General features: G+C 35.0%; 1 protein-coding gene across 2 annotated transcripts in view; it reads right to left on the bottom strand.

Moving 5' to 3' along the window:
* Window positions 1–15854, bottom strand: part of LOC145685833 (uncharacterized) — a 210576-nt gene that overhangs the window by 124750 nt on the left and 69972 nt on the right. For both annotated transcript variants that reach the window (XM_081758424.1, XM_081758423.1), the window contains exon 2: window positions 11425–11570. In XM_081758424.1, coding sequence (XP_081614550.1) covers window positions 11425–11487 — 63 coding nt within the window. In that variant the 5' untranslated portion in view covers window positions 11488–11570. The remainder of the gene's footprint in view (window positions 1–11424; window positions 11571–15854) is intronic.

Genomic DNA, 15854 nt, shown 5'->3' with positions numbered 1-15854 from the left:
TCACTTACTATTCGGCGAGAATGCAAAAGGAAATTATAATTACAATGCTAATTACCGCACACCAAAACACAAATTTTGAAATGCGTCTACGAAATTCGCTAGGATAACACGTCTAACATCTCAACTCCTAAACACAAGCTATGAATTCTCGAATCCGGAAGCAGGCTAATTTCTCGGAAACGGATCAAGATATTGAAAACAAAAATCGAAAAATCTTCCCTTTACAGTACCCCTTACCGATTGTCATTACGATACGTGCTTATACTAAATTTAATATAACTACGACAATTCTAAATCCAGCCGAAAGTACGCTCATATTTCGCAAACGGTGCGAGATAATGAGAAAATAATCGAAAAATTTCCCCTTTATGACACCCCGTGAAGATTTTCATTACAATACATACGTATACCAAATTGCATCTCCCTTGATAATTCAAACTTCAACCGGAAATAGGATCATTTCTTGCAAATGGTGCGAGATATTGAAAAAATAATCGAAAAAATCTCTCTCGACAATTCTAACTTCAAAACCGGAAGTTGGTTCATATTTCGCAAACGTACTAGATATAGAAAAATAATCGAAAAATCTTCCCTTTACGATACCTCTTGCCGATTCTCATTATGATACATACATATACCAAATTGCATCTCACTCGACGATTGGGGTTGCATTGGCTCAGTGGTAGAGTGTTCACCTTTGGTGTGTGGGGTCTCTGGTACGATCTCAGCTCGTGCCATTGGACTTTGTAGTTGACAAACACCGTGTGTGTGAGTTTTCTCGGGTTCTCCCGTGTCCTCCATTTTTCTTCATTCCACCATTTCATTCATTTCTCATAATCATCGTCTCCTTTAGCCTACCCGGCATAATCGTGGGACGTAAAACTCAAAGATTTCATTTTTCCTTCGACAATTCAAACTACAACCGGAAGTAGGATCATATCTCGTGAACGGTGCGAGATATTGAAAAAATAATAGAAAAAATCTCCCCTCTACAATACCTCTTGCCGGTTATTATCAAGCTACATATATATACCACGTTACATCTCCCTACGACAATTATAACTCTAAAACCGGAAGTAGAAATATGTCTCGCAAACATTGCAACACATCGAAAAATAATCCATTAATCTCCTCTTTATGATGTCCATTTCCTTTTTTTCTTTTTATCAAATTACAGGGAACCGGTCAAAACCTCCACAGCCAAAACCCCCACACTCAAAAAATGTCAAAACGCCCACACAAACGGTCATAACCCCCACACAAATGGACAAATCTCCCAAATACACGAACGGTCAGAACCCCCACAGCCAAAACCCCCACACTGGTAGTGATGGGTAAATTCCCGGGAAGATATTTTTCGGGAATATTCCCTGGGAAGATTCCCGGGAAGATTCCCAAAATGTTAATTTATCCGGGAATTTATCTATAATCAGAAAGAAAATTGCATTCTATTACTATATTATGATTTCAAAGTTGAATTAATTTTTATATCACAGCATATTATTACTGTTTTCCACAGCGGATTCTTTAAAATCTTGATATTCTGAAAGGTACTATGTGACTTTATTATATTTAGAGAGTATGCATAATTGTATATTTATTTACAATATGTTCTGTCAATTAAATGTGTGTGAGAAAAATATATAGTAAATTATATAGTAACAGTTTAAATTTATATGTAAGTGGATTTGCTCAACTTGACTCTATTACTTATATTATAAACACATTAAATTTATAAACGTTATAAACCAATTAGATTGGGTAAATGCTAGAAGATACATGTCTCACCAATTTATCAACATTTGCGCATACATATTTATGTTCACAAAATTTGCAAGATACTTACTTATCTTTATGTTTTAGCACGTAACATTGCCATACACGAACTTTCATTCTACCTATTTCTCGAAATTCAATACGTTAATTCACATGTAAAAGGAGTCCGAATACTTCTTCAGAAATTCGAGTCAGAGAGAGGAGACAGACCGACATCTATTACTGATGGTAGTTCAGGGTTTATTAATAGTACTTCATCTCTATTTCTACATAATTCTAAATTAATTTACAAAATGGTTCCTTTTCATCATTTGTAAATTAGTACTTTGCTAATTTTGGCTGTTCTTTAGCACTAGGGCCAGATTTGCACCTACTTTTTTGCGATATTCTATTACGATGCGTTTGTTTTATGGTTTCATACGTTAAATTATGAATTAAATTCATTCGTTACCAACATAAAATTCAGACAGTGTTCCAGAGCGAGCGTTAGCGAATGAAGGTGGGTTAGGGCCCTTCATGGCACGTTGTTTTCTATATTCGTTACCAGCAATTAATTCACTTTCTTTTCTCACATAAATCACTTCCACTTACCTTTCCGTTTTGTATAAATCCATTACTGCAGTAAAAAATGTGTTCGATACTTTCTTGACTACTTGAACATCACTATCAACTCATTTCCTCCGTAAATCATCCTAATTTTTGCTAGTTTTGGCCCCCCAATTCTAAACAATTACCTTACTTTTTAGTGCAAATGAAAATGGAACAATAAAATTATATTATTAGTTATATAAAGTACAGTCAAAGAATTTTAAATTTTTTAACTTCCAAATTCTTTAAAACCTAGAATTAAATCATAATATATTAAAATAAAGTAATTAGTCATATTGTTCTTATAATTTGGAAGATAAAGTAAGGAAATGGAAATAAATTCCTTCCCGGGAATTTATAGGCCAGGGAAAAAACCGGGAATATTCCCATTTTTAAATTCCTTCCCACCGGGAATATTCCCACTGCCCATCACTACACACTGGTTGTCGGTCATAACGTCCAACGGTCATAACTCCCACACAAATGGACAAAACAGCCACACATAGCAACGGTCACAATCCCCACATAAATGGACAAAACCCCCACACAAATGGACAAAACTCCCACATGCAGAAATTGTCACAACTGCCACACAAATGGACAAAAAACCCACACAATCGGACAAATCTCCCACACTCTAAAATGATCCTGGTTGCATGTCTTGCCCTTGTACTTTTTAATAACATTTTTTATTAAACTTAAAGTGATGTTGCAACTATTCTAATTGCACTGTTTTCTAATGACAGAAACACTAAAGTGGGCGTCATAAAGAACCGCAACAAAGACGTGAAATGACGATCATTTCAGAGTGTTGGGGATTTGTCCAATTTTTGGGGTGTTTTGTCCATTTGTGTGGCAGTTGTGACAATTTCTGCATGTGGGAGTTTTGACCATTTGTGTGGGGGTTATGACCGATCGTGTGGGCGTTTTGACATTTCTTGAGTGTGGGGGTTTTGCCTGTGGGGGTTTTGATCGTTCGTGCGAATGGGAGATTTGTCCATTTGTGTGGGGGTTATGACCGTTTGTGTGGGCGTTTTGACATTTCTTGAGTGTGGGGGTTTTGGCTGTGGGGGTTTTGACCTAGACCCAAATTACATACATGTATCATGTTTCACCTACCTATAACAATTCTAACTCCAAAACTGTAAGGCCTGGTCTACGAGAGAGCATACAAAACTTTGATGTAAATGGTCCTGTTTTCGATTCCCAGAGGAAGCATACAGATATAATAGTTCAGATTACACTATAAAGGGTAGGTCGGAATCTCATATAGCATCTCGAAAAGGGCGGTAAACGATGATCAATTAAGCAATAAAAACCGGGAGTAGGGTCGAATCTTTCAAATGCTGCGAGATATTCAAAAAATAATTGAAAATATCTCTCTTTTGTTACAACCCTTGCTGATTCTTATCAAGACACATACATAGGCTTATACCAAATTTCACGTCCTTACTACAATAATTGTAATTCCAAAACCGAAAGTAGAATCATATCTCGCAAACTGTGCGAGATATTCAAAAAATAATCGATAAAATATCCCTTTTTGATACTCTTTTGTCGATTTTCATTATGATACATACATATACCAAATTTAACATATCTACGACAATTCTAACTGCAACCGGAAGTTGGATTAAATCTTGCAAATGTTGCGAGATATTGAAAAAAAATATCGAAAAATATCTCCTCTTTATGACACCCATTTCCAATTTTTATCAAGACGTCTTTCACTTGTGTCTGTAAAGGGACATGTACAGGTGTTGTGAGGAATGATAAGGAGATTCATGCTCATATATGAATGATGGGCTGTGTAGAGAGCGCAGGTTCAGCTAGTTATAACTTAATTTGAAACAAACGCTACTTCCCAAAACTCATATTGTAGCGAAATGACGCCCATATCAAGTTTGGCTTTTCATTCCATGTTTTATTTCTTTTTAATTGGACCAATCACTTATGTCTCTTTCGGAAGATTAGTGAAAAAAGAAGTAGCAAACGAATGTTTTTAAGTCAATGCTATGAAATTACTAGTAGATGTGTAATATATGAACTCCTTACTCCAGTGATTAAAGGGACCATTTATCTCGATACGTCCTTCTAATCTTTAAATAGGCGGCGCGGTGGCTCAGTGGTAGAGCGTTCACCTCCGGTGATTGGGGTCCCGGGTTCGATCCCAGCTCGGGCCGTGTGGACTTTGTGGTGGACAAACACCGTGCTTGTGGGTTTTCTCGGGGTTCTCCCGTTTCCTCCCACTTTCATCATTCCACCATTTCTCATTATCACCGTCTCCTTTAGCCTAACCGGCATAAGCGTGGGACGTTAAACTTAAATATTTCATTTCTAATCTTTAAATAGACATAAATCGTTGAAATTTCGCACGATATAAATATCGGTAAGGTAACCTTCTTTGATATACTCTGAACCGCCAGCTTAACAGTGTTGGCGACCAAATGTAAAGTTATAGTTTTCCAAATTGCACTACGTCAAGTTAATACACATTTCAAATTTACATGAAGAAGTAGTTAAAATATAACAATTTTTATTCAGTGTTGTAAGCTAAGGACGCTACAACATCACGAATTTCCAAATTTTGGTCTCTTCTATAGCAGCAATAACGCAAGTAGCGCATGATATTGCGAATGAATAAAAACTAAGATACAAGGAATTAAATATTTGACTTTTGAAAAACCTTTATTTCGAAAAAAAAAAATGTTTAAGTACACCCATCAAATTCCACAGAGAGCTTTCAATAGAGGTGAAGATCATAATCTCGTTTACAGAAATTCGATACCTCAAACGGTTCTGGATATATTGCAAATAATGTTAAAGTTTGCAACACTGCTAAAAATTGTCAAATTTCGCGGATTTTATTGCAATTATACCTAAAAAGATATTATTGGAATGTTATAGAAGCTAAGTAAATAGTTTCAAAAAGTTCCCACTAGCATACCATTTTAAGAAAATTATCAAATTTATAATTTTTTAATATATTTTCGGAATGGCTTGAGATATCAAAGTGCTGTAAACGGCATTATGATAAAATTATATCTATTAAAAACCATCTAGTGAATTGGATGTGATACTTACTTAAACACTTCCTCGACACTAAAGCACTTCGTACATGCATTACGTTTACCCCGTCCCTGTCTCTTGCGTTATTACTGTTATAGAACTCTCCAAAATTTGGTTGCTTTTACATGTTTGTAATACTGTAGCGTTCTTAGTTTGCAACACTGTATAATAAGTGTGGTATTGTAACTTTTCGTTTTACATGTAAATTTGAAATACATAATAACCTGGCGTACTGTCATTTTTAAACAATCACAATTTTATGTTGGGTTGGCAACACTGTTAATCTTGTTGTATTGCAAAGTATGTCAAACAATGCGTCAATATTGATAGTTGCATGGTACGAATCTTCAACCTTTTGTATCTGTCAGTGTAAGAGTTACAAGAGCGTATCGATATAAATAGTTCATCCTACATACAGGGTGTTCATGAACTAGACATTACTTCCAAAATCATGAAGTATTATTAATGTATGTCTCCTTTAGCACACAGATCATGAATGTGAGTCATGAACCACACAAGTAATGATTTTATTTATTTTCATCTTACTCATTATATTCAGTCTCTGTTGTAATTATGCAACCACACACAACACAAAAAAAACGCAATCTTGCTCCTGTTCAAAATATGAAAGTTCTGTCAACGACTTTTATCACTTATTGGAACATCGTTCCGTCTGTCTCCAATTTGACATATCTTTCCTAAAGGAATATCCGGGACTCACCATTTCTTCTTGGAGCTACCTTGCGCTGCTACTGAACGAATCGGAGTCATGCATTTTTGGATGAAACAAATTGCAAGACTAAGACAATAACACGCCGCCTCAGCTCAATGGTTAATAGTTATGGAGAGCCATTTTGGACAGCCCTCGCTCTGAAACAATACACTTGTGAACACTGGTCCATCTGATTGTTTTCCTTATTTTGAGGTAAAGAATCATCTATTTCAGTTTGTCGGTCTAGTTCATTATCACCCTACATATCTATCTCTCTCTCTCTCTCTCTCTCTCTCTATATATATATATATATATATATATATATATATATATATATATATATATATATATATATATATATATATATATAGTATAAATTACAATAGTTTTAGTGTTGGGTCAATCCATCACTTCTCAATCAAATGATCGAGAAAAAAAGGAAAATAGACGCTCGACCTTTTCAAAAAAATCTAATTTGTTCAGAAATGTTCAATCGATATTAGAGTACTTGAAGACCGCAATTAACTATTTTTTACAACATCGCATGTCGATGCAGCGGCTGCCGCCATTTTGTCTTTTCTCGATTTCAGGCGTTTACGTTGTTTTGAATATCTTAGCTTGTATTTGTCCTACCTAATTGAAAATTGCTGGACGTCTCCAACTTGTGCGCAGCTAAACCTTTGATCTCTTAACATTTTTGCCTAAAACTACTTGAAAGGGGTGAAATTAGGGCCTACAGTAGCAACTTTCTTGGACATTGAAGATATGCTTGGGATGAGGAAGCAACTGACATGGAGGTCTGAATTTGTGTGTGCAGGTAGTCCGGAGTCATCTATCTATATATATAAAAGAGAACGTACAAAATCCTTTGTCCGCTCATCACGCTAATACGGCTGAACCAATTTCTTTCATTTTTGGGGGGTTATTAGGATTTGGACCCTAGATGGTTTTTATTATATCACTTTAATTTTTAATTACCAGTGTCTTGAGATAATTGACCATTCAAGTGTCCATAACGTACAAATCCTTTGTTATTAGTTCATCATAGGTAAAAATAAACGTATTTATATGCAACCCGCATGACCGTGTCACTCGGCGGGTTAACATAAATGACAGGCGATATACAGCGGAAAATAGCTTGAATCTTCTGTTTAAAATTTTTTAATTGATTTGCTTATTTTTACAGACACTTTTACAATATGCCAGCACCGGGATGACCGCAGCGAAGCGGGGCGGGTTAACATAAATGACAGGCGATATAATGTTAAGATTTACTGCAATCTTCTATGGTTTTTATCATATCACTTGAAAGCGAAAAAGTAAAAATTATCTAAGTAACAAAGTTTATTGCGTTCCGGGGTGACCGCAGCGAAGCGGGGTGAACGCTGCTAGTAAGTTAATAAACAAAAATTTACATATTTGTAGCTGCTGCCAAAGGCCTGGAAAAAATCGTAAAGTTGGAGAATTATGCCAATTTTGCATATTTCACTGTCCAATATCTCCAATGGGTCTGGATTTTAAAAAACTGACATTTTGGGAATAGTTACTCCTTAGTATACCGTAACACACAACAAAGCGCGTTTTGTGTTTTTGAGCGGAAGGGGGTCAAAGTATTAAGGAATGATTTCATACTCTAGCAGGTGTTTTGTTCACAATTTCAACTGGAAATTCGTTCTTGTGAAGTAAAATAAAGTAGGATGAATGGTTAGTCCAGTCAAGATTCTCAAACTCTTTTCTTTCCTCAGTTGTGACTCACTGTCTTTATCACACCCACAGCAGCACTACTCAAAAATGCCGCTATCAGCAGAAGGCGAGAAAAGTCAAAATGCACACTTGAAAAGAGTCCATAAGTATCCATTGCTCTTTTTGCCTGCTATATCAATGATATTCAATCATGTTTATTCTTGTTTTAACTGTCAACTCATGCAGGACACTGTTATCCTTTCGTTTGATCTACATTCCCCAGTCAGTGAACATTCATTCGCTGTAAACACTGTGAGTTTGATAAAGACAATTCGCCTTATACAGAGTTGTTTGACGTATGATTAGCGTGATACTAAAGTCTGACTATTGCAGGAGACATATGTTAGTCGAACTCTTTGGTCTGGCACTAATTAAGCATCAGAAAGACTCTGCATATAACCCAGTGAGTCACAACTAGAGGAGAGAAACGAGTTTGAGAACCTTGACTGGACTAGCCATTCATCCTACTTTATTTTACGTCACAACAACTAGTTTCTAGATGAAATTGTGAACAAAACACCTCCTAGAGTATTCCTTAATACTTTGACCCCCTTTCTGCTCAAAAATACAAAACGCAGTTCTTTGTTGTGTTATGGTATACTAAAGGAGTAACTATTCTCAAAATTTCAGGTCTTTTTTAACCAGGCCCATTAGAGATATTGGACAGTGAAATATTCAAAATTGGCATAATTCTCCAACTTTACGATTTTTCCTGGCCTTTGGGAACAGCTACAAGTCTGTAATTTTTTTTATTAACTTATGATCCCGGACTACATACACACACAAATTCAGACCTTTATGTCAGTTGCTTCATCTCCCAAACATGTCTTCAATGTCCAAAAATGTTGCTACTGCAGTTCACCCTTTTCAAGTGGTTTTAGGCAATCGCGTTAAGAGATCGAAGTTTTAGCTCTGCACAAGTTGGAGGCGTCCAGTAATTTTCAATTTGTTAGGACAAATGCATGCTCAGATATTCAAACCAATGTAAACGCCTGAAATCGAGAAAACGCAAAATTGCGGCAGCCTCTGCGCAGCTACAAGATGATTTGAAAATCCCATGATCGTGGTTTTGAAGTACCCTGATATAGGATAAACATTCAAGAAAAAATTACGATTTTTTGGAGATGGTCAAGCAGCAAATGCTTGATATCTTAGAATGAACTGACTGTTATATCATTTATTTGTATATGTATCATTAATATCTTACGTTTTGTGCATTTTTGCCATAAATATTCGGATATTATGCTATTTAAGAGTGAATTTAGTTATTTTTCATCGTTTCCGTGTTGTATTTGTGGGAAAATAGAAATAGGAAGATATCTGAAGAAATCTCAGAATCCTATTTTCGTAATTTCTCTTAAAATTTAGGTTTCTAAAAAAATCAGCAATTTTATCTTCATGGGCAAGCTCCTTTGTTTTGACAAGATCGGCCTGATTGGAAGTTTAAAATCACTGTTAGGTCGAGATTTACTCAATATCTTTCATTGGGTCAAAATTCTTTCATTTTTGAGATTTAGGATCACCATTTATATTATGACGTCAGAACGTAGCCAGTAGATAACTTCTTTTTTCATGCCATGTCTTTTTCATTGAAGACAGCATGATGTGAAGTCGTCTAGAATTGTGTTCGTCAAAATTATTTTTAAAATTCTATAAAGTAATAAGTCATCAGCTAAATTATACTGGAATGTAGTTTGGTACTTAACGTGACAATTGAAAAGGATTTCGACTAGTGTTCAGTGTTAAGGAGGGAACTTTACGAGCAACGGAGGGTTGAGGCAGAGCGTTATTGGTCCCCGTCATGTTTGCCGCCATGGTGCTTTTTGATATATATATATATATATATATATATATATATATATATATATATATATATATATATATATGGGTTAAATATCTTAGTGTGTGACTATTTTAGGTTACCTTAGATTAGATTAGTTAGGTTTAAGGTATTATTTATGTTTAGTATATGTGCCTTGAATTCTGTATGTTTTAATGTGTTTAATATGGTTTAATGTTATGGAGCCGGGTCGCTGAAAGGGGCAATAAATCGTGCAGTTGAACCATAATGAGGTTTAAAAAGGCACATTAACGGAACACTGCTGTATGCGTATATAATATAACACCCACCACGAAAAACGGAAGATATATTCCTTTAGAAAAAATATAAATTTACTTGTGAAGCACTAAGAATATCAAAGGTAGAAGGGTTTTATCTGATTCTAAAAAAAAATCGTTTAACAACTGTAGTGGCTATATTCACTGTAAGTTAATTTGCTGTTTATGTGTTGCCAGTTTATGATTAAACTCACTGCTAGTTAAAGAAATTTACTTCTGTGATATATCATTCTCTTAGGCTGTAAATTTCACTATCTACGAATCATAATGCTGTCTACGAATAAATTGACAGATATTTTATTTTATTTAACCACTTAAAACTTTAACTATATATATATATATATATATATATATATATATATATATATATATATATATATATATATATATGTGTGTGTGTGTGTGTGTGTGTGTGTGTGTGTCTACAATGAAGCAGTGTGAGAACAAGCAGAACATTACACAATGTATATGATCTTACAGACAGCATTTCATAAGTGCTATAACAGAGTTTAAGCTAATTATCTTTCTTTGTGTGTCCGAGAGTAGACACAACCGAATATTTTTTTTTTATTTCTTAAAATTCTAAGTTTAAATACTTCATGTGTTTATTCATTTGATTTTCGTTACGCAACGTTTTGGTCAGAATTTTACTTTATCGAGTTTTAGGTTTTTCTGTAGGGCTATTTCATAGCTTTTAGTTTTCAATGATCATCTGTTCCGTTTCAACTGAGAGGTCAGTATCTTATGCTCCTTGTCTGGTATTTGCAATCTTCTCCATAGAGTTACAGATAACAGACTGCAGGTATTGAAGTTGGAGTCTGGTTTGTCAAGGAAGATGTCCGGTAAACTTCCCTATACTAAATTTGAGTCCTGTTTTCCGGGCACATATGAGTGCAGAAAATGTATTACTGATTGTTAAAAGTACTTCGTCTCTATCCCAGTTGACTATGTAACAACGAATCAGTAGCTTATTTCTGGAACTCATGTTCGAAAGCAAAGTGGACATCATAAACCCATTGGTGAATCATCATTTTTTTTCTAGTTGATAGTTACTTTTGCCTTCTTTAATTCTAAGTAAAATTATATTTTGTTTACTGCAATGGCATTATTTATTGTGAGTTTTTATTCTTAGTTGATACATTGAGAAAAAAGCTCCACTAATGAGCTTAAAAGATCATGATCTTAAATAACCGTTTAGAACAAAATTTGGAGGTTTCTCTCTACTTTCATAGGTGAATATGTAATAAAGTTATATTTTCAGGCGTTATTCATTCACGTAACACTAATTAAACCTCATATTGTAAATTCTGGTATGTCCTTATTGATTAGGCATATCCGTTATATATGAAGATGATGAAATTCACCTTCCGAACATTAAGTTGACATATGTCAAATTTAGAAACATGGATTTCACTTACCTTTGCCTTCTTCGCTTGTTTTTCGCCATGGTCTTTGGTACATTTATCGATTAACTTTTCCATGTCCTGAGGATTTACTCCATCACCGGGAAGACTGGGAATATCGTAATTGGGTATGTCCCATTGTCTTCTAGGAACGCACTTTCCTGCAAGTAGCAAAATGAAATTAAGGTATACTCTATATTAACTTCAAAACTAGAAAATCAATGCAAAGAGAAAGGTCAGTTATATACGTCTGTCAGTGGGGAAAAATTCAGTTCCAATTGCGAGAAGAAACAAGTTATAAGATGTTATGGTTTAACCCGATCAAACACCTAAAGCTTTCTGTAGACGCAATACATCGAAAAAGCACAGGATGAGGTATAATCATAAGCTAATCACCCTGGGTGCATTGAAATTGCGCAAACTTTCATTCCCTTATCTGTTGCCACAGATAAACCCTTCATGAGCAGGCAACAAAATTGGAAATTGCACCAAAAAAAAAATTGTGCAATTTTACCATTATTACCATAAGCATTTCAACTAATAAAAGTCACCAAAACGCAAATAGTTTTAGGGGGAAAATACAAAGTAATGGATGACAATAGCATTTTTTCTTATCGTTATTATATACGTATGTGCACTGGCGTCATTAGAGAGGGGGACGGGGGAATATATCCCAGTCAATAATTGTCTGTATTATGTCTAACTGTAATATTACAGTTTAAACCTTACAGTCAAATGTAGCATAATTCCCTGACGTTCTACAATGTGTTCTCGCGGCAGGAGGGGTAGGGTGATGCATTCGATTTTGACGCGTTCTGACATTTTGTATAGTATTCCTAAGATATTCCAATTTGTTATTTATTTAGACAGTTATTATTAATACATAATGACGCAGATATAGTCTATTGATTGTATCTGCATTATTACTAAATAAATAATAACTCATGCTTAAATAAATAACAGGTGAGAATATCTCACAAGTAAACCTTACGTTTGGGTGAATCGAGTTGCTGACTGAGACACGTATGACAAAGTAGTACTAAATGTGGTCAGTATTTCAGTGAAGTTGTAGGTGCGAAGCTCCAGGGGTTTAGGAGATACAGCTACCAGAACATCACATGGAAGTACAGAATAGTCTTCATTCAGTTGGAGGTAAAAGCTCTGTAAGACCTCTTGTAACGACAAAAGGCGAATAACAAATATATGGGTACACATTAGGACTAAGGAGAAGTCATATAGTAAGGGTATAACTGACGGCGGCCATCTTGAAATCCGCCATTTTGAATTAAGGTTAAGTTTGTAAAATAGGAATAGGGTCATGTGATACATGATTTAAGGCGCAAATTTAATCAGAAGAACAATGGTGACATTAATTTTGATTTACGCGCAATTGGTAAAAAGTTACAGGGAAATCAAATATTGTTGCAGCATATGTATTAGTCCTTTACCCAGCTTGTAAATTTTGTGTTAATGATAATAATTAAATAAAAAGCAAGTGGATAAATATTAGGTCTATGGTAAGAGTTGCCTTGATGGCGGCCATGTTCAAATCCGGCATTTTGAAACAGAAAAAAGTTTTAAACAAAACGCATAATAGTGACACCTTATTAATAGCAAATTTTACCATAAATCCAACGGTATAACCATTTTTGCTTTATCATTATCCAGCATTTGTTATCGCATAAACAAGTTGCTAATTTAAGGAAAAATGACCAAAGTGGAATTGAGTCATAATTGAACTTGGGTTTGTCTTCCAGAAAAGTGCTCAATTAGTACAATCAATATGTAGTTCAGAAAAGAGTGTATGACTTGCACCAATGCTCTGCTCACAGTGAGCACACCTGACAAATGCAATCGATTTGAACATGGCCGCCATCAAGGCAACTCTTACCATAGACCTAATATTTATCCACCTGCTTTTTATTTAATTATTATCATTAACACAAAATTTACAAGGTGGGGTAAAGGACTAATACATATGCTGCAACAATATTTGATTTCCCTGTAACTTTTTACCAATCGCGCGTAAATCAAAATTAATGTCACCATTGTTCTTCTGATTAAATTTGCGCCTTAAATCATGTATCACATGACCCTATTCCTATTTTACAAACTTAACCTTAATTCAAAATGGCGGATTTCAAGATGGCCGCCGTCAGGTATACCCTTACTATATGACTTCTCCTTAGTCCTAATATGTACCCATATATTTCTTATTCACCTTTTATCGTTACAAGAGGTCTTACAGAGCTTATACCTCCAACTGTATGAAGACTATTCTGTACTTCCATGTGATGTTCTGGTAGCTGTATCTTCTAAACCCCTGGAGCTTCGCACCTACAACTTCACTGAAATACTGACCACATTTAGTACTACTTTCTCATATGTGTCTTAGTCAGCAACTCGATTCACCCAAACGTAAGGTTTACTTGTCAGAAATACCATATAAAAAAATCAAACGTGTCAGACGAATGCATCACCACCCTACCCCACCTACCGCGAGGACACGTTCGGGAACGTCAGGCAATTATGCTAGATTTGGTTGCGTAAACGTCAGGATTTGGATGCTGAACCACCATTCAACGTCGAGGTTTGGCTGGAGTAACGTAGGGAAACTGAAAATATAGATTATTAACTGTAAAAAACAGTCTACGGGTCGACTGGAGTAGTAGGACATGGTTACTTCTAGCGCAATTTTGGCCCTTTTTGTGACCAGATTATTTAGACATAAAAATTAATGAAGTAGCGTTGTGCACAAAAGTTAAGAACAAGTATCTATTTTATATTTAATAAATGAAGAAGTGCATTAATTGTAACGAATTAAAACAATACCAAGAGTTTTCTAGAAATGGTAACACAAGACGTAATGAGTGCAAAGCATGTCGTAATAAAAAGAAAAGAGATAAATATAACAATAGTGAAATATAAGAAGTAGATGATGATTTTGAGTTTAGAGCATTTGAAACATATTCTCACGAAGAAAGAACTGAACTTAATACAGAAATACCCAAATATTCCTAAGAAGAGACCAGATGGTGTATCTCTGTTTTGGTGGAAGACCGTTAAGGACGGCATAAGATTAAAATGTATAAAGGCGTTTGAAATCGAAACAGCTCCAGAAACTCTTCCACAACATTTTAGAGAACGGTTTCCTTTTCCTCAGTATAAACATTTGTTTAAGCGAGTGATAAGTCTTACCAAAGTTGTTCCTAATAAATGTTTTACAGTTACTGACAATGAGATTTTTATTAATGATACCGTGTTCGGGATAAAATATATTGTAGATGATAAGAGTATTTTCTTTCAATAGTTATTGCTTTTACTACGAGCGCATTTCCCCCTCCACCTCCTAACTACCAAAAAAAAAATATGAAGCAACCACTGACTACTGTACTTTAACACAGGGGGATAACAAAAAGTGAGATTGAATAGGCTTTTATGACATTTAAAATCATAAAAACTTACATCTAAAACTTATAACTTATAGTGCTGTCTTCGATTGAAAAAGTAGTTTTTGTTTGATCGAAATCGGTCCACAGATGGCTGAATGATGATAAGTTAAAGTTAAGTATGTTGATTCGCTGTAATATACATATATTCAGCTTACAAACCAGTTTCAGTTCAGAGAAGCAAAGAGTATACAGCCTCTCTCTTTCCTTCTTCTCCTCACACTAACATACATATATATACATAAACCTCCTCATGCCAACAGAACTTCTAGCTGCAGTAGACACCAGATGGAGCTGTTATGACGTAATCCTACGGGATGGGATTACGCAATAACTATGACGTAATCTCACAGCATGGGACTACGCAATAACTATGACGTAATCCCACGGGATGGGACTACGCAATTGATACACGCCATATATCCTTCCACCTCCAGCAATAAAGAGACAGAATGACTTACATATAGCTCAACATGATTTCCTCAACATCGTTTCCACAAATAAAAGAAAGAAATTTACAATTCTCAAATTGTACATGCTGTTCTCACTAGATCTCTTTTTAAAATCAGTGTCTCCAACCCAATATTTTTTTCGGAACGTTCCAGGATTTTAATTTTTCAAGATACCGCTTTAAAACATATAGGGATGAATACACCCCATTATTAAAAAATATGATAATTGTTAAAAGTGAGTTGGCAACACTGGAAGCCTTACCCCCAAATAACGTTAAAATTCAATAGCTCAGATCGTAATTAACCGATTTTAAAAATTCAAACGGCAAATGAATACTAATAACATAACGAATTTTATAAAATGCATAAATGGCTGCATAACCCTCAGGATATGTTTCCCTTTCTCAATATCTCTATTAATTTTCATCAAATCGAAAAATAAAAAATACTACCATAATCACAATAAAATTCTAAGACTTCTTAAATAATAACATCTTCCCGAAAACTCAAAAATAAACCCGTAAAAAATTCCCGAAATTTCGAA

This window comes from Thermobia domestica, chromosome 5 (assembly GCF_964235325.1).
Source record: "Thermobia domestica chromosome 5, izTheDome1.hap1.1, whole genome shotgun sequence".
Lineage (NCBI taxonomy): Eukaryota > Metazoa > Arthropoda > Insecta > Zygentoma > Lepismatidae > Thermobia > Thermobia domestica.
This window is presented reverse-complemented; position numbering and strand designations above follow the sequence as displayed.